Source organism: Rhincodon typus, chromosome 12 (assembly GCF_021869965.1).
Source record: "Rhincodon typus isolate 14 chromosome 12, sRhiTyp1.1, whole genome shotgun sequence".
Classification (NCBI taxonomy): Eukaryota; Metazoa; Chordata; class Chondrichthyes; order Orectolobiformes; family Rhincodontidae; genus Rhincodon; species Rhincodon typus.
Window position 1 is genome coordinate 18736618 of NC_063343.1, and position 25884 is coordinate 18762501.

At 38.9% G+C, this 25884-nt stretch overlaps 1 protein-coding gene across 1 annotated transcript in view; it reads right to left on the reverse strand.

Annotated features, from left to right (window-relative positions):
* The window catches only part of ctnna1 (catenin (cadherin-associated protein), alpha 1), a 145838-nt gene that overhangs the window by 39602 nt on the left and 80352 nt on the right, over positions 1-25884 (reverse strand). Inside the window, exon 7 of the mRNA XM_048603943.1 lies at positions 8053-8133. Within this exon, the coding sequence (XP_048459900.1) occupies positions 8053-8133 (81 nt within the window). The remainder of the gene's footprint in view (positions 1-8052; positions 8134-25884) is intronic.

Consider the following 25884-nt stretch of genomic DNA (forward strand, 5'->3'; position numbering starts at 1 on the left):
ATTCTTGTGTCTTTGATGATGTTGAGGAGTTCCTGTGAGGAGTGGATAGAGTGCATTGTGTTGTCAATGAAGTATTTGTTCCTGTTATAGTTCTTTGGCTAGTCTGTATGTTGGTGTGCTTGCTGGTGAAACAATGGGTTTGAGGGAGACCCCTGGCTTGTGTACGTTGGAAAGTCCATAGAAGCATGGTGTGTCGGATCTGTCTGGCTTCTTTTTAGGTTGTTTGTTTTGCTGATTGTTTCAGCAACCACCCCAAAACCCATAAACGGACCTGAATCAGGATATTATTCAAACAGTCACAACACCCTGCAGCAATCTGGAATTGCACGAAGTGGAACAGGAGCACTTACTTCGTGCAACAGGAGCACTTATACAGAGTTTTTAAAAGGAATAGATACCCAAAAAGCCATTACCTCCACGACAGACCACAACAAGAACAACAACACGGCCAAACACATTAGCCACCCTACCGTACATCAGAGACATATCAGAGATGATCACAAGACTACCCACCCCTAGGTATCAGGTAGGCCACAAACCAACAATGGCCCTGCGACAACTACTGGCGAATGTAAAGGATCCCATACCCACAACCAATAAAACTAACGTAATAAACAAAATACCACACAAGGACTGCGAGAAACATTACACAGGCCAAACTGGAAGAAAACTGACAGGAAGGATACAGGAACATCAACTAGCCACCAAGAGGCACAACCAATTATTACTGGTATCAATACACATGGACATAGAAACACATGAACTCGACGAACAACACATCCATAATAACACAAACCAAACAGAGACATGCTAGGGAATTCCTGGAGACCTGGCATTCCAACCGGAACTCCAACAAACATATCGAACTGGACCCTGACATACAAACCACCGAAAAACAGAATCCAAAGTAATGCCAACCATCCCAGCAAACCAAAGCGTATAAATAACAAGCAGGACAGAACACCTATGCTTCAGCGGAGGCGCACTGGCGATGTTACCCAGCAGGATGCGAAACATCTGAAACCAAACACACTACCTCGGCGAGCAAGTCTACAGCCCTACCCTTCCCACTGGCCAATCCCCACTACCCCTACCTGTATCACCTATCGCCATTCCACCTACCTTCTCCAGCTCCACCCCTTTCCCTCTATTTGTTTCCCAGATCCCTTCCCCCTCCCCAGTCCTGATGAATGGTTTAGGTCCAAAACGTCGAATCTCCTACTCCTCTGATGCTGCCTGACCTGTGTTCCTCCAGTTCCACACTGTATCGATGCTGACTCCAGCATTGGCAGTTCTTGCTATCTCCGAGTTCATCTGCCTTATCTGTTAGGCCTCTTGCATTGAAATAAATACGATTAAATTTATCAGTCCTACCTCGTTCTCCGCTTTGTTCCTGCCTGCCCTAACTGTTTGACTTGTTCCTTTTCCCAACTGCACCAGTTGCAGACTGATCTCTTTTCTCACTATCTCCCTTCGTTCTACCCCCCAGATACTACTGCACTCAAGGATCTACTTTTCAAATTACTGCCTATATTCTCTCCTCAGAATCCCGTCCTTTTCCCTTCCTATATTGTTAGTTCCAATGTGTACAATGATCTCTTGCTGGTCCCTCTCCCCTTTGAGAATATTCTGCACCCTCTCCAAGATATCCTTGACTCTGGCACCAGGGAGGCAACACACCATTCTGATGTCTCATTGTCGGCTCCAGAAACGTCAGTCAGTGCCTCTGACTAGAGAGTCTCCTATTACAATCATTCACTTGGAACCTGACACAGCCCTTGTTACAATAGAGCCAGTTTTGGTACTAGAAACCTGGCTGTCGGTGCTACATTCCCGAGAGGTCCTCACCCCCTACATTTTCCACAACAGCATACTTGCTTGAGATGGGGATAGCCACAGGAGACTCCTGCATTACCCACCTCCCTCTCCTACCTTTCCTCGAGGTAACCCATCTACCTGACTGTATGTATGATTTTTCTACCTTCTTGCAACTGCCATCCATCACACTCCCTAGCGTCTGTAAACTGCTCATTGGCTGATAGATTCTTGATCAGTTGGGGAAAGTGCCAGAAGACAGCTTGAATTGTGCAAAGAGCTCAGATAAAGATTTGCAAATAACAAACGGACTTAGTTCAAAGTAACCTGCTATACCCCATATTCTAAACAAGTGGACAGACACAGGAAAACCTAATTAAGAAGCGAAGGCCACTATCACACAGCCAGATGGCTCCAAAGAGCACCCTTTTACTTCTGTAAAACTTTTTTGCAAAATAAACACATAATTCTTGCTGCTTCTGGTAAAACAATATCAAGTTTCTAATGCAATTACCAAAATATCATTGTACAGCAATACAGTTATGAGCCTAGAGGCCACTGTGCTGCAGACTTCATCCATCTAATGTCATTAGTTGTAATTGATAATGAAACATACAAACTGTGTTCATTTTGAGCCTCTGTGAAGAAACACCTGGATTACACAGCATTGATTCCCCACAAGGAAGTGTAAAAAAAACACTCAAACATTGCAGCTGGACTCCAAGTGTCGAAATTTTATACTTGAGTATTCACTCGGTCTTTCAAAATAAATGGGCAGATGTAGCAAGCAATTAGGCAGGCAAACATAGGCCTTCATTGCAAGAGGGTCTCAGTTCAGAAGTAGGGATGTCCTACAGCAGTTATACAAGTTCTTGGTGAGATCAGATCTGGAGTACTCCATGCAGTTTTGGTCTGCCGACCAAGAAAGGAAATACGTGCCACAGAGGATGTGCAGTGAAGGTTCACTAGCGTGAGATTAACATTGCAGGACTGTCTCGAAGCAGAGATTGGTTTAACTGGGCCTGTATTCATAAAGTCATACAGTACAGAAGGGGCCCTTCTGGAAAGGGGACATGTTCGAAATGCATAAATTATGAAGCGCATAAATACGGTAGACAGGAAACAGGTTTACCCTTGATGGAGGGATCAACAACCATGGAGCATAGATTTAGGGTAAGGGCAGGAGGTTTAGACGGAATGTAAGGAAAAACGTTTTCACCCAGAGGATGGTGGGAATCTGGAACTCACTGCCTGTAAAGGTAGTAGATGCAGAGACCCTCATCACATTCAAATATTTAGATATACTCTTGCAATGCTAAGGCATACAAAGGGCTAAACGGATTAGAATAGTTAGGTAACAAGGTGTAGAGCTATATGAACACAGCAGGCCAGGCAGCATCAGAGGAGTAGGAAAGCTGATGTTTCAGGTCTGGACGCTCTGAAGAAGGATGCAGGCCCAAAATGTCAGCTTTCCTGCTCCTCTGATGCTGCCTGGTCTGCTGTGTTCATACAGCTCTACACCTTGTTACCTCAGACCCCAGCATCGGCAGTTCCTACTATCTCTAGGATAGTTAGGTAATTGCTTTTTGACTGGCGCAGACAGGATGGGCCGAAAGACCTTTCTTTGTGCTGTAGATCTCTATTTCTCTGGATGAAAAAATTTAGTCTGAAATCTCAGCCTCCTACCCTTCACATTAAAATTATGCCCAGTTTATTACTGACACATCAAAATCATCCTGTCCATCAATTTAATACACTTCAAAAATGGATCCATCCACCACCCACCTTCTCTGCTCTAAAGAAAACAACCCAAACCAATCCCTAGTCACTGGATTTTAGAAGAATGAGGGGGAATCCAATTGAAATATATAAAATTCTAACTGAGCTGGATAGACTAGATCCAGAGAGAATGCCATCCCTGATTGGAGAGTCCTAGAACCAGGGGACAATTTTAGGATACATGGTAGACCATTTAGGACTGAGATGAGGGAAAACTTGCTTCACTCAAAACAGTAGTGAACCTGTGAAATGCTCTACCAAAGTCGGCTGTGGAGGCCAAGTCACTGAATATATCCAAGAAAGATACAGGTATATTCTTAGATTTTAAAGAGTAAAATATCCACCACCACCACTCGCCACCACCCCCAACACCTGCAAGGGGTACGGGGTGTAAGTGGGAATATGGAATTGAGACAGTGGAATCAGCCATGACATGCAGAATGACAGAACAGGGTCAAAGGGTCGAATAGCCTACTCCTGCTCTTTTTCTTTATTTTTGTGAATGGAAGACAAAGGATCCCCCTAGGTGATCATGATTACAAGACTACAGAACACAATGTGTAAGATTAGACTATTTTTCAATAATTTTGACTTGATTAAGCAAGGAATTAAATTACATTGTGTTTGATTGGGATTCGTTGTGAAATACCTTTTTAAGGAATAGCAGCCATTTGACCCAGATTGAAAGCAATGTTTCTTTGTCCACTTTTTTTTTAAAAAAGACACTATGGCTCAAGCTAATGTAAACTTAAGGCTATTTGGGGTAAAAAGGCACTCATGGTACACAGGCATCACTGGCTGGGTAAGTAGTTATTGCCTTCGTCTAGTTGCCCTTGTGGTGCTGGTGGCAAGCTGCCTTCTTGAACCACTTCAGTCTATGGGCTAAAGGTAGACCCACAATGCTGTCAGGGAGTGATTGCCGGGACTTTGACTCGGTGACACTGAGAAACAGCAATATATTTCCAAGTCAGGATGGTTATTGGCTTGGAGGAGAACTTGCAGATGGTGGCATTCCCATGTATCTGCTGCGCTGGTCCTTCTGGAAGCGGCTGTGGGTTTGAAAGTGCTGTTAATGTGACACCTAGGTTTGAGACAACCAATGACTGTTGTCTTAGGTTTTGCAACTAAAGTTGAAGTGAACCTCAAAATCTTATTTGTACCATCTTGTCAACTATTATCTGCCATACGTACTTCCTACCTCCACTATTATCTGTCATGCATACTTCCTACCTCCACTAAGTATCCCAGGACATATTAAAACAGATAGCTAAATTGGACATCCAATTGTAACGATTATGTCAAAGTGTGCAGTAAGAGACAGAAATGAAAACAGTTGGACAAGGTATAGAATCAGCACGTGTCTATGCTCTCCATCTAATGGCACACTTCACTCAGAACCACTCCTTTGTCTTTTCCCCACAGCTCTGCTCATTTATTTCCTTTTCAGATAATTATCTAATTTCCTTTTGAGAACCGCAACGGACCCTGCTTCCAACACTTCATCAGCCAATGGATTCCAGAGCCAAATCAATTGTTAGTGAAAAACATTTTTCACGTTGCCACTGCTTATTCTAAATACCTGAAATCTGTGCCCTTTGGTTCTCAATTCTTCTGCCAATATGAACAGTTTCTCCCTATCAACTCTGTCCAGGCCCCAGATTTTGAAGACTTTAGAACCCAGGTCCCTTGTGAGAGGCAGCAGTGCTAACCACTAAGCCACCATGAATGTCTGTTAGCATTCTCTCCTCAAAATAGAACAATCTGACCGCCTCTAATCCTTTAATCTAACTCAAATTCATTATTTCTGGGATTATTTATCAAGGAAAAGGAGCTTTTAAGATCACATTCTAATTAGTAGCAAAACAAATAGCACACTGCAACATAGAAGAACTAAGTCCAAGATATCATAGCAGATTTAGTCAAATCAAGAAACATTTTCATAAACAGTGGCAGAGTTTATCTGAACCGAATTAGAAAACCTCAAGGTATCGGTTACCATATTGCTTAATCAGCGTACTGCACCTTTAATAAAGGTAGGATGTGGTGCTAGATTTGGTTCCCTTAACTGAAGAAATGAGGAATGTGATGCTAAGAGAATGTTTGGGAAACGGTGACTGTCACATTCAATTCACAAAGACATGTAGTTATGTCAAGCTCATCAAGACTTTGCAAAGCATTTTACAGCCAATGAAGTTTTTTTAAACGTCATCACTGATGTAAAGAATTCAACAGCCAATTTGTGCACACAAACTCTCATGACTAGCAAACGTGATAGTTAAATAATTAAAGTGTTTTTTACTTGTTGATTGAGGAATAAATATCAGCTAGGGCAGTGGGCTAAGTCCTTCGTTAATGGTTATGGAAAAAGTGCAGCATAGGCACAGACTTGAGCTCCACCAAATCTATCCAGCTTTCTCATGGCACATTTTAAAGAGATAGTGGGATTGTAAGAATACCCAAATAAGGGGAGGGAGGAGCAGCAGCAGAGGGGACAGACATTTAAATGGATAATAAAAGTTTACAGAGCATGAAGTAGACAAGTTACAAGTCCCTCACATCAATCTTAGGAAATTAGTCATTAAAGCAACAAATAGCCTTATGTCACCATTTTATGCCTTTACACTTAAGCAGAGGATAGTCACCCTTTCAGTCTGGACCACAGTCCTATTTTGGATATCTTCTTTCCCAATCTCTTGATAGCGATTCATTTTATTTCTAGAATAAAACCTCTCTCTAGTTTAAAATAGGTGATTTTGCAAGTAATTAATCATTAATTCATCACCATTTATGAAACAATTGAGCTGCGCTCTCAATTCAATATTTTAATTATTTGATTATACTTTAATCAATTGAAGTATATTATTCTATAATTTAATAACCTTTCAGTACTGAATAAAGAAGCTGGAAAGAAAGACAAGACTTGCTTTAATATAACAGCTTTCTTGGCCTCGGGATATCCCAATATGCTTTAAAGGCAATGAGGTTTATGTTTGAACTGGAGTCACTGCTGTAACGTGGAACATGCTGCATTCAATTTGCACACATCAAGCTCTCACACAGTAACATAATAACCAGATTTTTTGTTGTGACATTCATTGAGGTATGTATCTTTGAAAGTGTGCGTACAAATCATTTGTACTTCTTTGAATCATGCAGGAGGATCTTTAATATCCACCACGGAACATTCCTCGATTCAATATCTTATCTGAAAAATAGCATGTTTGTCAGTGTGACACATTTCAGTACTGTACTGGAATATCAGCTAGATTTCTGTGTTCAAATCTTGGGTATGGGCTTTAAATGCAGATCCTCACGTATTAGAGGTGGAAATGATGCTAATGAGCCAAGGCTTAGTAAGACGACCAATAACAGATTCTGATTGTAGGCGTTTATGTGCCTCAAAAAATTTTCCAGGCACCAGAATTTAACTGCCATCATTTTGAAATATTTAAAATCACATTATAACTTCAGATAGATGTGGCTTCTAATCAGTTCTCTATATTAAAAGATTACAGAGACAGAAAAATCACAACAATAACAATCTCTGCTCCTATGATGCTGCTTGGCCTGCTGTGTTCATCCAGCCCTGCACCTTGTTGTCTCACATTTTCTTAAAGACTGCCCAAACTAGAATTGTTCCAACTCCAGATTATGTACTTTTAAGTATGAATTTAACCAGCTGACCATTTTTTAAACACAACCTGCTTTCGGAATGCAGACTTGGATGGTACTCCTGCCACACTGTATAATATGCAACTGGTGTTTCATTGTTAGCAGAAAGCAAAAATAATTATTGCGACATTCACTTGTGTTAGTTTTTAGTGCAACCAGCAATGTTAGAAGAAAAGTCAATGGACATGACATCTTTGCTGCACAGGCCATATTCAATCTGGATATCATATAAATTACACATAAAAAAGCATGCACAGTTAAACATAGAAATCAGGGTAGTTTCAAATAACCATTAGTACTAAATCAATTTTAATATTTTCTTTTAACTGTGATTACTTTTGATACAGTCACCAAGACTGAAGCTTTCATTAGTTTTCTGCCACAGCTGTGCAGAGACAAACTCCAATTTTATTAAGTTTATTTAATTATTTTTCTATTCTAAGCTTTAACACAAAGTACGCCAGGACCCTATGTGCATCTTGGAACTTCCAATTTTCATGGGCTAATGCAGGAGTAGTTTCAGAAGCTGTGTGGGATGCTTTCGTTCGTCAGAGAGGATGAAGACTGGCCCCATAGAATTTTAAGCTCTTGTTAATATATTCAAGTTTCACACAAGATTTAAATTGCTGAATACCTAGACATTTGGTTAACACTGTTTTTCAACTGGTTTTGTGCACAATTATAAACTCGCCACTTTCATGATTGTTTAAAATTCAAAATGATCTACAAAGTAACAGTTTAAAAGAAATGCTTCTTTTTATCGGTTCTTTCAATAATTTAGCATACCTGTCTGCGCAAGTCTCTCGTCTTTTTAGTCATTTTGTCAATTGCAGCATTGAGTGCGTCACCCCTTTCTTTTCGACCAGCCTGAAAAAAAGTAGTTTAATATTATACATAGTGACACTACACTGAAACAGTATGCCTGTAAATGAGGATAGATATGTATATTCAACCAGGAAATGAAATGAAGTAGTTAACTGGAACAGTTCAGTACTTCTGAATTTCAAATGCAAGTATTTATTTCACATCACAAACTATAACTGGTTTGACAGAACATGTTGGACGTATATTCAAAATAACATCATTCTGAAGTTACACTCTAACAACCTTTAAAATCATGAATGACCAATTAAATACCAGAAGCGTTACAGCAAATTATCAGTCTTTTCCCAGAGACAAATTTCAATAAAGCAACACCAACTTCCACCCCAATTCTAATCCTTTGTTGTTTCAGTTGTTGGAAGTCCGAAATTATCTTAAGTTTCAGGCATCCCCTTTCTAAAGCAGTCCCTCTAAAGCATAGATTTCCTCTCACCCACTTCTCACTTCTGTCTTATCTTCGACTTGAAATCTTTTATAGGTGCTAGTTAACAGAAATTTATTGAGAAAGCATATTTTCTTGAATTAAACTCGTCAAACACTCAAATACCCCATCGTTTGATTGAATATTTTGTGGACAATGTTCATTATTACCACAATATTTGATCAATGAATAGAGTTATCTGCCTGTCACAGAACCTGTTCCATTCATGATCTTGCAGTGAGAAATAACTCTTCAGTTTATGTGAAAAGGTAACCAATTCATGGAGAGAGTAAACAGATTATTCATTTCATGTTGTGTTAATTACCCAAACATGAAAATGCAATCAACTTCAAAACTTTAAAAGTAAACACGAATATAGTTTGTAAATCACTTGTTCTGAACGCGAACACTTAAATCAGGCTAGGGAACTGAAAACCAGATGAGAGGTACAAAGTCCTTTAAAATGTTGTCATACATAAAAAGCTATGCCAGCTGTTATCTGCAAGCAATGTCTAAACAGTTAAAATATGAACAAAATCTTCCAACGTAACACAGTCTAAAACGAAGTAACGTGAAAAAAACAATTACAGTTTTAAAAGGGTAATATTTATGTCAGGGGTTGGTTTAGCTCAAACACCTGGTTTGTAATGCAGAATAATGCCAATAGCACGAGTTCAATTCCCAAATCAACTGAAGTTACAATGAAAAATTCTCCTTCTCAACCTCTCCCCTTGCCAGAGGCGTAGTGATCACCACGAGCCATCTCTTGCTAATGAGAGAACAGCCCTATTTGTTGTAAGTCTATGACTACTTCATTTGTATCAGTACAATATTTGTCTTAAAGTAAGAGATTCTTGAAATAATGAACCTGGCTATTTGGTAAATACTAAAAGCAGAAACTGTAATGTCCAACATGGATATTGAGGAATTGGAGATGTCAATAAAAATATAACAAATAATCAAATGAAATGGCATTCTGCCATTCCAAACAGCACTACAACTCCATACACTAATGCTGCCCCTACTGGTATTTAATCCTTTATACATGAGTGTTGCATGTTTGGAAATGTTATCTTTATACCTTAATTCACATGCTTAATTTTGGGTATTTTATTTATTCACTAGCAGATCAAAACAACTACCAAAGAATGAGGCAAAAATATTATAAAGAATGTAGATTAGGAATATTTTTGATTAAAATCAGAGTCAAAATCATTAATGGTTTATAGCTTCATTGTTTGAGATTCAAATTGGTTGTGTCAAAAGTTGCATTGTGCTCAACTAAAATGAAATGAAGCATACAATTTCCTTTAAGTGGTTCTCTCAGAAATACATTTAAAATAATTTTTATCATGTTTTATTCAATTTGAATGTAGTACTGCACACAGTTTTACTTGAGGAGAGTGAAGATTTCATTTAAATCACAATTAACAAGTTAGACGATATTATGAGCAGCAGTTGTCTTTGTGACATAGAAAAGTGAACTGCAATTTTACCAATAATTTCTACATTATACAAATATGCTTTTGCAAAATTATTTCTGCCCACAAGCAGGGAGGAAAGGTCTTGTGCAAAGTTTTCCGGGCCATTCTTGTGCTCCTCCTAGTGGCAGTAGTGTTAAAGCATATCAGCTTTTACATCATTAATAGTGAAAAGCACACTTTAAAGGGAGGGAGGAGCAAGCAGGAATACAACCCTGATCAAAGAATAATTGTATGTCAAATTTCTAAATAAGCACACCCTGTTCTCTTTTGCAAATAACGTGCATATGTTTTCCTTGAAAATTTCCAAGAAATGCTCAGAATGAGGTGTTGAACTACACATGAAACATGGCCAACATGGTTTGCAACTGCCAAAACATCTGACTTGTAATAGTTTTCCAAAGTGTGCTTGCATCCACTGGGTAATCTGTTAAGAATACTTGTATTCGAAGTAGGAATTTAAAGGGTTGGGTGTCTCACATGGTATACATTAGCAGATTCTGAAACTCTGTTATAGATATGAAATTCAATACAGCCATAGTCTGAAATCAGATCAATTTAAAATGTTGATAATTGGCAAGAAGCCACACAAGTTAAGTGTCTGGCTTGCGAACCACCAATAGCATAACAGTAACTGTTATGAGGCCATCACTTTAAGCTTAAAAGCAGAGATTGGATATTTTTAATATCTGAAATGTCAACAAGGTAGCTGACTTTTAACCAAATAAAACAACTCTGGCATTTGTGACTACAAGCAAAGCTGCTCATAGAGCCTGGGGAGACCAAATCACAGCAATTGAAACAGTCAAACCAATATTTTGCATACATGGATATGCTTACATCCATTATGACTGTACTAGTGAAAAATCTAGATTCCACAAAATTAAGTTAGAGTGAATTGCTTTTACACAAGACTCTGAAGAGACATTTTACAAATATTTGAAATTAACTGTTCAGCAGCCATATTATAGTCAATTTTAACTCGCATGCAAAAGGAAAATAGCAAATGGGAAATAAACATCTGAGGAATCTCAAAACAAAACAAAACCAAACCTGATCAAGTGTTCTGATTGGGGTACTGCACTGAAAATCCAGTCCCACTGTTCCTGAAATTGTCACAAAAGTTTGCAGTAGACTGCAAAATTCCCTAATTGACCTGGGATTTTAGGCCCTGGTTGAAAAAGCATGGATAAGATTCCTGTACTTCAGAAGAATTATTAATTATTACAAATACAAATAAAATTTAGCTGCATGTAAACAATTATGAACCACTGGCATATAAATCTACTAGTTAAAACTGTAACCCTTTATAAACACACACTTGAACACAAATACAAATAGACGCAGACAGAAAATAAAATTGGTGTTATGGGTGGACAGAAAACATGGCAAGGTAGTTCAATGATCCCAGTTGATAGGGTGCTCTGAGATGACCCTTTGATTCACCAGGGCTTGCTATTTGTTGATTCCTCCTTTCTCCAGGTATTTTTCACTTCCTTGAAAGAATCACAGAGCAACTGATTCACATATTATAATCACTTTAACTTATTGATTAGAAGGTATTGCTTACAGCAGAAAGAAAATAAAGTGGCCTTCTCCAGGTTTTTAATTCTTTTTACAGCAGAGAAAAGGACTCCACTTTCCCATCTGGAAGTCCGAAGGCTTCTGGCTGCACTGTTCACACCCACAACTATTCAGCCACCTGGGAACCAATTATGTACCTCCTGACAAAATCCTTCTGCTTGACACTGACAACTGATCACCACTCCAACAGACCAATCAGCTACTTGTTGCTGGCTGGATCTCAGTTCATACACACTGCTTGATACCAATTCACTTGCAATTTAACTTTCCCCACTGGTTGAACAAACAATAGTAAAAACAGTACTGAGAAGTATCATTGGTAGATTGGCTTTATAAAGTACAACAAATCTTTACAGAATTCTTGCTTTTTTGAAAAGGTCCTTTTACAATTTCAGTCTGCAATCAAGTGAACAAAGAAGTGAAAAGATATGGTCATTACATAAGAAAGGTGCAACATGAATGGGACCATTCTCTTTGGCCATTCCTATCATTTGGTGCATACAGAATAGCAGGCCCAAAGTTCACGATCTCAGCTTCTATTTCAAAGGTCTTCCCTTGTTTCCTTAGCCAGTCCAACAACAGAGGGAAATAAGACAGCACAGATCAAGAAAGAGATAGTAAAAACTGCTAATGCTGGAGTCAGAGATAACAGTGTGGAACTGGAGGAATACAGCAGGCCGACCTGAAACATTAACTTCCTGATACTGCCTGGCCTGCTGTGTTCCTTCAGCTCCACGCTGTGTTATCACAGATCAAGAAAAACTGTTTAAACAAATGGAGGAGTTCAGAATCTTGTTCAGAAGGGTTTAGAATTTACAGTGATTGGTTAAAAAAGCAATGTGACAAGGGGAGAACCTTTTTTTCCCATGCAGGGTGTGGTCAGGGTCCAGATTGCACTGACAGGGTGGCAGAGGCAGATTCATTCATAGCTTTCAAAAAGGAATCAAGAAGTGCCTGAAGATAAAACAACTTTAGGTCAATAAAGAAAGGACCAGGGAGTGGGATGAGTCAAATTGCTTTTGCAAAAAGGTGACATGGATACAAAAAACCTTACCCATGTTGTAACATTCTCCAATTCTAGGAAGCATCGACGTGCTATGAAAACTCCAGGCTTCACAATACGAGTGCAGTTCATACAAATATAATATAAATACGAGGTAAGCAAATAATTCTTTATTACAGAAGCAAAATGATCATGCCAGTGAGAAAAGAAAATTAAGAATCCACAGATCAACTTCATATAAATCAGCTAAACATTATCACAATGAATAAAAATGAAGAATGTTGACCACATTTGATTAAAGTAAATGATTTCTTTCAGTTTTAGACACTATACCATTCAAAAAATAAATTCATTTGCCATTCATTAGTATTCTGCAGATTAATTTCATAACTGTTGCATAGCAACACAATTCCCACTTTGATATTGGAAAAGGATTTTGTTTTGTATAATCGATTTAAAATGCTAGGCTTATTTACGTAATATACAATAATGTTCTTTCATTGAAAAAACAATAATTTTACAAATTCAGGGCTTTATGCTGAAATCATCTTAAAAAACATTCACATTAATCTTTAGGATGAAAATTCCTTGGTAAGGAAAGCAGGGAGGTGAAAAAAGTTGTTAAGAGTTGATATGCCCATGAGCTATTAAAGGCTTTTCATGTCTCCATATTAATAAGTCATTATTATTTATTTTCTTCCACATATTTACACATTGCAACATAACAGACCGGGAGAAATCCTGTGATTACCTGCATAACCTAGTCTGCAAGTTTAAACATTCCATCAACACCTAGTATTTGTAAACCTGCCAAGTCCACAACCTTAATAGTTATCCAGCTAATGGTAGAAATTAAAGCCTGCTCCAACTCCTGGGAAGCTATTAAACAGACACCACCTCCACGGACACCTGCCAGGTTACCTTAAGCTCTCACCCACCCACCTGTCAATGACCCACCTTGCATCGTATCCCTTTTTACACGCCTTACACACTCGGTTTCACTCAGACACTGAAATGGCTTTACGGAATTTGGACCACAGACTATGACAAGTCTAAGTAGAGGGTGGGGTGGGGAGAAAAAAGGGGGTTGCAGGTGGTTGGAATCAAATTACTCCAATGACAACTGCATGGATTGCTTTGATTGCGAAAGCTACTGCCTCAGAAGTTCAGCCAGAAAAATGTAAAACTAAATGGGCAACATTTTGCCCGATCTGGGTCAGAGATAGAGCATCCAATGAAGATTCAAAATTTCCAACCCAGATCAAAAGATTTGGAATGGAGTCAAATGACTTTCAGTCACATATGAACAAGCAAACTGCTAGTTGAATATGATCTCCCACATTCCCACATCAGTAGCTCCATGTTGAATACAATTTGAAAGGCGAACCGAGGGTAGTGAAAGCACAGGACATAGTCCAGCCAGGGGACTTAATTGTCTCATTATTAAGAGTGATTCAATAACACCACCACAGATCAAGTTGACTCAGAGAAGCAAGTCGAAAAAACCTATTCAACGTTCTCACCACTCTACCTGACTTAGATGAATCTGGTAGGAGTGACAATACAGAACTTTGCAGCCTGAATCAGTCTGAATGAAAATTACAAGGTACTGACACTTTCAAACTGAAGATATCATTCATTGTTAACACCATGTGGAGCTGGAGGAACACAGCAGGACAGACAGCATCAGAGGAGTAGGAAAGTTGACGTTTCGGTTCGGGACCCTTCTTCAGAAATTCTGAAGAATTTTCTGAAGAAGGGTCCTGACCCAAAACGTCAACTTTCCTAATCCTCTGATGCTGCCTGTCCTGCTGTGTTCTTCCAGTTCCACACGGTGTTATTTCTGACTGCAGCATCAACAATTCTTACTACGTCATCCATTGTGTCGTGCTACATTACGATCGTGTAGAGTTAGATAGATTCAAAATTGATGCAACACCTTTGCTGTGGGCCATCTGCAGCATAATTGTATTCAACCATGATCTTTAACCTTGGCGAAGAATATCTCCCATGCTACCAATAGTACTCACAGAATCAACACCAGCTCAAGAGCATACAAAGGCATATACAAGAAAGAGACAGCACCAGCCATACCTAAAAATCAGGTACTAATCTGATGAAACTATAACACAGGGCTACATGCAGCCTGAAAAGCATTGTGCTATATAGATGCAGCTGATGTCATAATAAATATTAACAGATTAATATTGTGGAGTTCGACCACATCCATGAGGCTGCACTCAACAAACAGCCCTTTTCTTAAAAAATAATGACCAGAAAATTAACATGATATCTCAGATAAATAACAAGTAGTCAGAGGCTGTAGATTCTGCATCAAGTAATACACCTCCTGATCTTCTAAAGCCTGTCAATCTACAGCATATATATTAGGAAAGTAATGGAATATTTTCTATTTGGCTGAATGAATTACAGTTCCAAGGCACTCTACCTTAAAGCACTCATCCCATCACCGATGCACAACAGCAGCTGAGTATAGATTTGCGAGATGTACTGCAGCAACTTCCAAGATTCCTTAAACAGCACCTTACAAACTTGCATTCCACACCAGGAATGGAATTCCATCACCGGCAAGTTATCATCCGAGTCAGATACCATTCCTGATTGTAAAGAGTACCACTGTTCCTTCACTGCCACCAAGACAAAATCCTGGAGCCCCCTCCCTCATTGGTGGCTCAGTGGTTAGCACTGCTACCTCATCCGGTTCAATAACAGTCTTGGGTGACCATCTGCGTGGATGTTTGCATGCTTTCCCTGTGTCTACATGAATTTCCTCTGGGTTTTCCAGTTTCTTCCACAGTCCAAAGATGTGCAGGTTAGGCGAATTAACCACGGCAAATGTACGGTTATGGAGACAGGATGGGGGGGGCGTGGGGGTTCTGGGTGGGATGCACTTCAGGAGGTCAGTGTGGACTTGATGGGCCAAATGGCCTCTTTCCATATTGTAGTGATTCTATGATTCTACTCTACAGCTATGTGGGTAAACCAAAGGCTGCAGAAATCCTGGAAAACTTGGTTTCTCAAGGGCAGTTAGAGATGAGCAATAAATTCTGGCCTTGCCAATGAAATACTCACTCAGATCAAGCATAAAACAAAGATTTGGACATACTCAGACCCACATGTAACACAACACTGCAACATTGATTATCCAGGCACCAGAAAAACTCTCAAAGTTTCTTTTCGCCTTTTCTGACCGCAATTTTTCTATGTGAAGTGGTTTTAGAGAAATTAGAACATGACTAGTCATTAACAATAGCAAGTAAAATGTCATTAATTCAAACATTAAACAGAAATTCTGCTGAACCAACAACTTTCTCTTCTATCTAAATCAACGTATTCTCACTGTGGTAAGGAAAATGAAAATATTAAAAAATGATCCTTAAATTTAAGGTAATAACCTTTTCTTTGGTCCTAGGTTTTTCTAAAAAAAGCTTCTTACACCAAACAAAAACAAGAAACAGTTTGAGAGAAACTTAATATGATATGCTCCAATCATTAGCATCAAATTAGGCTCAACATATAGTACTTAAGATTTGGAAATTCCAGTTTTGATCAGAGATGGTTCATTTCAAAAGTTTCACTGCAATCTCAGTATATGATACTCCAACTAAAATTGATCATTTGGCTGAACTCAAAATCTATTGCCAATTACATTCATATCAAATTTTCTTAGCAATAAAGTAACACTAATGAATCATCAAAAATACCTACATTGAAATGGATGGGAGGTAAAGGGCAGAAAATTGCATCAGATGAGAAGAGATTATAAGGAAGAAAATAGTCAGTATTACAACTTAGGAAACTGAATACAAACAAATATCCAGCCGACAACGATACACATCCTTGGTTTTTTTTTTCTTTATTCATTCACGAGATGAGGGCGTCACTTCACTGGCTAGGCCAGCATTTATTGCTCACCCCTATTTGTTAAGAGCCAACCACATTACTGTGGGTCTGGAGTCACATGTTGGCCAGACCAGACAAGGGTGGCAGTTTCCTTCCCTAAAGAACATTAGTGAACCAGATAGGTTTTTCCAACAATCGACAATGGATTCACAGTCATCACTAGATTCTTAACACCAGATATTTATTGAATTCAAATTCCACCATCTGCCATGGCAGGACTCGAACCCAATCCACAGAACACTATTTGGGTCTTCGGATTAACCACTAGGTAGTAAATACACTCGGCCATTGCCTACCCGGTTATTTATGAAGGTGACTGAAGTTTCAAATTAGTCTTGCCCACATTGTTCATAGTTCAATGGCATCCCAATGAATTGCAGTCACAAAATATCCCCAGTTGTAAGAGCAAGTAAAGTGGTGAAAATAAATTCCAAATTTAAGAATTTTAACCCAATTCTGCTCAAGTGTAAAAGGATTTGGTTGATTTTGGACCTCATGATACAAAACCCATTTAAAATTAACAGACAGAAGCAAAAGAATTAAGATCATTCCTGAACAGTAGAGTTCAAGGTATAAGGGAGATTGATCTCTCTGGCGACTTCATTCTTCTGTCCTTTTCTTCGGAAAGTAAATAGAATGAGGAAAGGAATTGATCATCAACATTTCTAATGATATAAAAGTTTGAAAGAAGAAATCATCAATGGGGTACAGCATTCAAAGACCAAGAAATGTCTAAAATTAAGGTATAAAAAATAAATTTTAAAAAAGTGCTTAAAATTGATTTTATGAATTAAATTAGCAATGCAATTATGGTACATTTCATTGGCCTGTACAAAAAGATGTAAAATTAGATTAAAGAATCACAGAAGGAAGCCATTTTGCCCGTCATATCTACACTAGCACTCTATTTGAGCATTAGAACTCTTCTGCCTTTCCCCTATACCCTTGTACATTTATTTATATTTGATTAATGGTCTACGTTCTCTTGAATGCCTCACAATTGTACCTGCCTCCACTATACTTCCAGGCAATACAATTCTGACCCTAAACACTTGTGTGAAAAGTTTGCCAAGTATGCAAATTACTTACGGGCAAGAAAAGTTTCTCATCTATTCATCTCTATCAGATCCCCACCTAGCCTTCTTCTCTCGAAAGTGAACAGTCCCAACATCTCCTACCTATCTTTGTAACTGAAGCTCCTCATCCCTTTAACTATGTGTAAATCTCTTCGGCACTTTCCAATGAGTTCACATCCTTCCTATAGTATCATGCTTAGGATTGTACAAAATACTCCAGATGAAATCTAACAAGTTGCCTTGCATAATTCAGCATAAATACCGCTTTTGTGCTCTATGCCCTATTAATAAAATTCTAAGAGGCTGTAACGTTTCATTAACTGTTCTAACCCACAATGTTCTATCCAAATGTATTAGCATGCAGGTGCAGCAGGTGGTAAAGGAGGCAAATGGTACGTTGGCTTTCATTGCGAGAGGTTTCAAGTACAAGAGCAGGAATGTGTAGTTGCAGTCATTCAGGGCCTTGGTTCGGGCACACCAAGAATACGGTGTGCAGTTTTGGTCTCCTTTCTGGAAGAAGGATGCTCTTGCTCTCGAGGGAGTGCAGTGAAGGTTTACCAGGCTGATTCCAGGGATGGTCGGACTGACATATGGAGGAGAGATTGACTAGGTTAGGATTGTTTGCACTGCAGTTCAGATGAATGAGGGGAGGATCGCAGAGACTTATAAAATTCTAACAGGACTAGAGAGGGTAGATGCAGGGAGAATGTTCCTGATGGTGGGTGTGTCCAGAACCAGGGGGTCACAGTCTGAGGATCTGGGGTAGACCATTTAGGACGGAGATGAGGAGACATTTTTTCACCCAAGAGTGGCAAGCCTGTGGAATTCATTACCACAGGAAGTAGTTGAATTCGAAACATTGAACGTATGCAAGAGGTGGCTAGATATAGCACTTGGGGTGAATGGGATCAAAGGTTATGGGGAGAAAGCAGGATTGGGTTATTGAGTTGGATAGTCAGCCATGATTGTGATGAATGGCAGAGCAGGCTTAAAGGGCTGAATGGCCTCCTCCTACACTTATTTCCTACGTTTCTATAGTACATCACACTTAGTTGCCCAAATCACCAAAACATTTATGCCCTTTTGGAATTTGATCCCACTTTGTTACACACGGTAACCATCCGGTTTAGTCCATGAAGTATAAAATTTCTCTCAAGTCTTTTATGACACCGTATCAACTGTTTTTTGAAACTTCAAGTACAACACATCATTATTACCCTCATCAATGCCTCCCACTACAACTTCAAAAAACCACCAGTAAGTTAGTTGAACACCACGGTCCCTTCAGAAATCCATGCTGGCCCTTTTGATACAACTCGCCTTTCTCCATGCGACTACTAATGCAATCTCTTAACTTTCTAGAAGCTACCTCACTACTGAGCTCAAACTGACTGATCTGTAATTTTAGTTCCTTACAATCTTTGTTGAAGAAGGGCACAATGTCTGCATTCCCAGTCCTCATGCACCTCCTGAGTCTAGGGAAGATTGAAAGATTATCGCCTGCGATTCCCACTCAGTTTCTTCAATATCTTTGGATGCATTTCATCGCGCCCCAGTGCTTTGTCAATTTTAAGTATTACTAGCCCATCTAAACAATTCTGAACTTTTCTACTAATACAGTTTTCTCTCTGTCAGTATGGCCTGGGTGGCTTCTATCTCCTTGGTAAAGACAGATGCATCGTCCTGGCTCAAAAAGCTAAATGGCCTACTCTTGCACCTATTTTGTTTTGTTTTCTTTTCTATTTTTCCCTGCATATGCAAGTCCCTCTTTTGGTTAATAATCAACCATATTCCTCCTTTTACTACATCTGTGCCCAAGGATGACTTTCGGATTCTTGGTCGCGACTCCATTCTCATAATGCAACTTTTCTTTAAAATACTTTTTAACCTTCCCACTGGATCTTCTGCATTTCTCTTGTGTGTTCTTGACCTGACACAAGCATACATTATTTCTTTGATTTCCAACTCCTTTTTCATCCTGTTGGTTTGTCCACCTTTTTAGATGGAACATACCTCGCCTGTATCCTAATCATTTCCTCTTTGAAAGTAACCCATTGTCTTGAGAGCTGTTCCCAACAAACACTTGTTCCAGCGTGTCTGGCCCAACTGTTTTCTTGCCCCTGAAGTCAATGCTTCTGCAGTTAATTGTCCTTGCTCTAGATGACCTTTTGTTCTTATCTATTAACAAACTTTATTTAAAATACTCCATTCATTCAAACATATGCAGTGTGACCCTAATTTAGACTTTATTATTTATTCCCTTACCAACTTCACTCACTGATTATTCTATACACTTATCCTCTCTGTCCCTAAGTAATTTGTTTCCTGCTATGCCTTTCTAATATTCCTTCCAATTCCCACGCAGTTGTGGAGTTAATTTAACCCATCCCCACCAACAGGGAACTCAATCCTAACTCTGTTCAAGTGCAACCTGTCTGGTTTGTAAAGGTGCCACCTTTCCTAGATCCAAAGCCAGTGCCAGGAATCTAAAACCCACACTCTTACAACCATTTTTCCAGCCATACATTTATCATTTTATTTCTGTGCTCACTTGCATGTGGCACTGGATATACTTGAGGTCCTGCTGGTTAATTTTCTTCCTAGTTCTCCCAATCCTAATGGTGGGACCTCATCCCTCTTCTTACCCGAGTCATTGTTAAGAATGTGGACAGTACCTCTGGCAGTTCACCATTCCCCACAACGTGTCCTGCAACTGCTCTAACATCTTCGATTTTGGCAGCAGGGAAGCAACATACAATCCAGGAGCCACACTTATTGCCACAAAAGTGCACGTCTACTCACCTAACTAATGATTCCCCTATCACTATTCCTTCTCTTATCTTTCTCACATCCTGAGCAACCAAGCTGTTTGTACTGCCATAAAATTGGCTTTGACTGTACTCCATTGAGGAACCAAGCACAAAAAAACCCCTCCAAAATGGAGAAAACCAACGACTGAGAAGGGGACTGACGACTGCCTCTTACCTTTCTGCCTCCAAACCTCAATATGCAGCTTAAGTTGTGTTAAATGATATAGTTCCACAATCTAAATTTGCAAAGTAATTGGTTTGAAAAATTAAGCAGAAATGGTCTTTACTATGAGAACACACAATATTAAAATCAGCTTAAGTGTCATACCATATTTTTGATTAGTTTAGTCTTATTTCTTAGGTTGCAGAGAGAATGAGGAGGTCGGGTGAGCGAGGACAGGCATGAGAAAGGAGAGGACGAGAGCGGGTAGGCAAGAGAAAAGGGAGGATTAAAGCCAGCTGGGATTGCAAAAAGGGAGAGAGAAACAGCAAGCAAATGAGCTCATGGATTCCACCTTAATGATTAAACTGGAGGCTTATGAATTTTACAAAAAAAAACAGACAATATTGATTCTACAAGAATATTGAATTATCTCATGTGAAGATTTTGTAAATAATTTGAAGATCAGCAAATGTTTCAAAACTTATAGCTAGGCTGAACTGAAACCTTAGATTAGGACGACTCAGATTTGATTACTATTACTGCATATATGACAGCTTTGTATAGCCACGAAGAACTGAAAAGGCCCTGCAACTTTACAGCAACCACACATGCAAATTAGATGCATCATATTCAGACATAATTTACATTCATTGTTGGCAGTACAGAGAAATTAGGTGTGCAGGGAATTTGTCACAGACAATTATTGCCTCCTCTAATCATACATTAGTTATCAAAACAACCCCATTAAAAAAATGCCTTCAAAACGTAACAACAGAGAACAAGGTCAACATTTACCTTTCAATGGAATAAAAAAAAACTTAAACTTTCATTTATAAAGTTTGTTTAGAAGAAAGAACGAGAGCAGGGGTTCCCAAGTGGGGTCATGAGCTGATATTTTGAAAGCATGAGCTTGCTGTGGAGCTCTGACCAAGTTATAACAGCAGTACAACCCATAAATGCAGTGGCAACAAGAGCAGGTCAGAGACTTGGAATACTGTGGCAAGTGACTCGCCAAAGCCTGTCCACCATCTACAAAGTATAAGTCAGGAGTATGATGAAACACTCCCCATTTGCCAGGAAGAGTGCAGCTCCAACAACACTCAAGAAACTTGACATCATTCAGGACAAAACAGTCCACTTGATTGGCACTGCATCTACAAGCATCTACTCCCTCCATCACCAAACTCTATGTAGCAGTGTGTATTATCTACAAGATGCGCTGCAGAAATTCAAAGATCCTCAGACGGCACATTCCAAATCCACGACAACTTCCATCTCGAAGAACAAAGGCAGCAGCCAAAAGGGAACACCAGCACCTTCAACTTGCCCTCCAAGCCACTCACCATACTGACTCAGAAATATAACCACCATTCCTTCACTGTTGCTGGGTCAAAAACCTGGGATTTCCTCCACAATGGCATTGTGGGTCCACCCACAGCAGGTGGACTGCTGCAGTCCACCACCACCTTCTCAAGGGCAACTAGGGACAGCCAGCCAGCAACACCCACACCCCACAAAATGAATAAACAAAAACACCCACTCTATTTTCGCAAAAGGGTTATAACTTTCAAACTTCAAAATTGGATTACAAAGGGAAACAAGTTTGGGAAACAGCAATTTAGGGCCATCAAATGGATTGGGAATCTGGGTCAAAAGGAAAGATTTGACCTCTGAGATTTTGTAGCATTTGAATATGACTTTTTAAATACGAAGATGATATAGGAGTGCAACTTGCAAGAGACTAGTACAACCAGTCAATGTCAGCAACCAGTGTAAATTATCCATGTGTCCCTTCACTGAGCTTGCATTTTAGATTTGGTAATGTAAGAAATTGCATCCAGGCACAAATATGTGCTGATGCCAAAAGATGGCAAGTGTTGAGACACCTGGTTTGCAACAGTATTTGCATATTCAAGAAATTGAGAAACCACAAACATATGCGCACATAGATAAACTGCAAAATATTCCATGACTTAAAAATTTAAGTATAATTACTCAATAGTCAATTGCTACTTTTAACTGGATCTCCTAGATCTTGTTACAATTTCAATGTAAAATATGTTTGTAAAATATGTTTATAAAATTAAGTGCACATACTACCATTTGTCAGTACAGTTACCATTAATGCTGCAAATACCTTCTCACATATCACTTTAGAATCTGGGTTGTATGTGCTATCCTGAGCAACATTTCAGTAGTGTTACAGTGCTACTATTTTAGCACTGATAGCATTGCTAACAGTGCAAGTAATATCAAATTTTACCAGGGCTACTTAATGTAATTCTAGTATTTGGTCTTTTGCATCCAAAAGTACTGTGCAGTACAGAAACAATTTTGTGCTGGGTTTACTTCAAATATTCAAAACGCAACTCGAGGAGTAAGACATACTGTTCCGTGCAGCATCTCTAATGATGAGTTTTCTTTAAAATTATGTATCCAAAGTGTCTGTCGCAAATGAGTGCAAGTTTTGAGTTTACTGCACCTAAATCACTGAACATGCTTAAATGCTTGATCATATTCATTAGATGAATGTTGAGAATTGGCATGGGAATCATCTCAATACTTACTAGTAACATAAAAAGCAAAATACTGTTAATGCTGGAAATCTGAAATAAAGGCCAAAAATTTTGTTAACATGCAAAAATGGGGTAGCACCCAAGGAGAGAAAAATAGCGGGTTAAGAATTTGAACTGATGAATGTCCATCGTAATCCTTGCTTTTAAAGGAGTGTCAGTTCTGATTGCTAAAAAGGCTAAATAAAGGCTTAACTTGCAGTTTCCATTTACAGACTTCATCATTCCGAAATCTCATTGAATATTCTCAAGTGACAATTTGCTCGAGGAGCTTAGAATTTTCTCAGAAGGAGTCAACGGAGTATGATAAATCTTTGCGTGTTATTCTTTCACGAGTTTCTCCAAGGCTCTGCAGCAAAGTAAAGATGACTTAATGCGCACCAATCCTTCCTTCCATATGATTGCAACTTAATCTGTTTAAGCTGTGATAGTTCTGGAGCTTGTGCAGTCACTTTTAAAATTTCTTTTTGTGTTAATTCATACCTGACTGAACAACCTCGTCTTTTTCTTAGTTGTCGCCACACTGCCCCTAAACTGGGAAAAAAAAATGCATCTTTCCCCACTGTCATGGCCTATGTTGGAAGCTTGTTATCGGGTTCATAATTTGAATCACCAATGATAGAGTTCAAGCCTAAGTATTTTACAAAATTTATGTCCGATAAAATTCTTTGAAACTCTCAAGAAACCGAATAAGCAATATTAATCACTAAAGAATGTCCTTTATCGGATTGAGACATGAATTAAACAAAGCAAAACTGTACGGTTACATTTTATCAGAGGTGTTGGCAAAATTTCTAGATATCATTGTCGTGAAAGCTTTAGTTTCCTGCATTCAAAATGTGATTTCTACAGTTAATAGGAGAACTTTCTTTTTATATGGTGCCGTTCACAGATTCTCAAGACATCCAAATGTTCCCAACAGCTAGCTAATTAAGTGTTGCAAGGTGAGGAAAGACTGTAGCTAATTTGGATACAGCAAGGATAGACAAATGATAGAGATAAATGACCAGATAATTTTTTGTGGTGTTAGTTCCAAGATAAATGTTATTCACAATACCAAAAATAACTAAAACAGAAATTGCTGTTAAAACTTAGTAGGTCTGATAGCATCTGTAGACAGAAAGAGTTAACGTTCTGGGTTGAGTGACCTTTCTTCAAAACTAACTGCAGCTAGGAAAAGGTTGGTACATACCCTGAAGATGGAGTTGTGTTTTTTATTTGGTGGGGGGGGGATGCGGTTGAAGGAGAGTAGAATAATAGTTGGGCAGACAAAGGACATGAGACTGAGAGAATCAAAGCTCCAATTGGGACCATTAGGATAGCAGCCTCCATGACAAGGTGGCCTGCTGTGTGGGGGTCGGGGTAAGGACACAGGAGAAAGTGCTCAGTCTCTAAAATCATTGAATTTGATACAGCCCTAAAGGTTGCAGGATGTCCAAAACGAGATGCTGTTCTTCCAGCTTCCGCAGAGCTTCGCTGCAGCACTGCAGCAAGCTCAAGACAGAGATACTGGCCACAGAACACAGTGGATGTTGAAGTAGCAGGCGAAAATAAACTCGGTCATTTCTGCAGACAGAATATAGGTGTTCTGCAAAGGAGTTTTCCAGTCTGCATTTTGTCTCCCCAATGTAGAGGAAACTATATTGTGAGCATTGAGTGCAGTAAACCGATTGTAGCACATTTGAAATGGTTTATATGGATTTTAAAACATTTTTGACAAGGATCTTTTGACATGACAGACCGCTTGGGAAAGCAAAACTCCACAGGATCCTAGGGAAAGTTGGAAGTTGAAACTAAAACTGACAGTGGCAGGAAACAAGTTAGAAGTCACAATGAGCTTAATGGCCTTCACGTGTGCCACAAACTTTCTATGTTCCGATGGCAAAATGAGAAGGCCAATAATTAAACATGCATAGATTTTGAATCAATTTGGGAGAAATTAGGAGAAAACTAAAACAAAAACATTCTACAAATTTGGTCAATGAGTGCTCCTGAACCAGGGTTTTGAATATGAATCACTTAATTCATCTAGTTTATTCATGATGTAGCTCAGCATAGAAAATTAAATTCAGTCTCTCGTTTGTTCCAAGTCAGTTGAGGCCAGCAAGGATGCACTATCAACATCCCAAAGACTTTAATACCTTGGGTTAGGGAAGTTAGAGGAAAAGATAAATATCATGGGAGTTCCTGATAACTATGCAGTGGCCTTTGCTGAAAGTGAACTTGCAAATATTAGAGAAGGCAAGATTATGTTTGAGTGCCATTAGGCACATGACTATGTTTACCCTGGTAAACAGTATGCACAGATCATACATCACTAAGAATTATACCATGCAAGGATTTAGAAATGGGATGGTAGTGAAAAAGTAAAAAATGCACATAATCTCATTTCTTTGCCAGCATATTTAATCATCTAAATACTGTATTAAGGTCCAATATAAAATTAGCCAAAGCATACAAATACGCTGGTGAACATAAGTATTTCTATAAAACAAATTAATATACAAAATTAATCTATAGCTTAAAAAGTCAAAGTCATACATGGAGCCATTTTGCCACAATATTTTCAAATATTTTAAAATTGATATGTACTAATAATAGAAAATTACTATTTCCATGAAACCAGACAAAATTAAAAATTTTATTCAGTGGTGTTTTTGCATCCTGAAAAATAAGGAGGCAAATTGTAGAAGTAAACTTC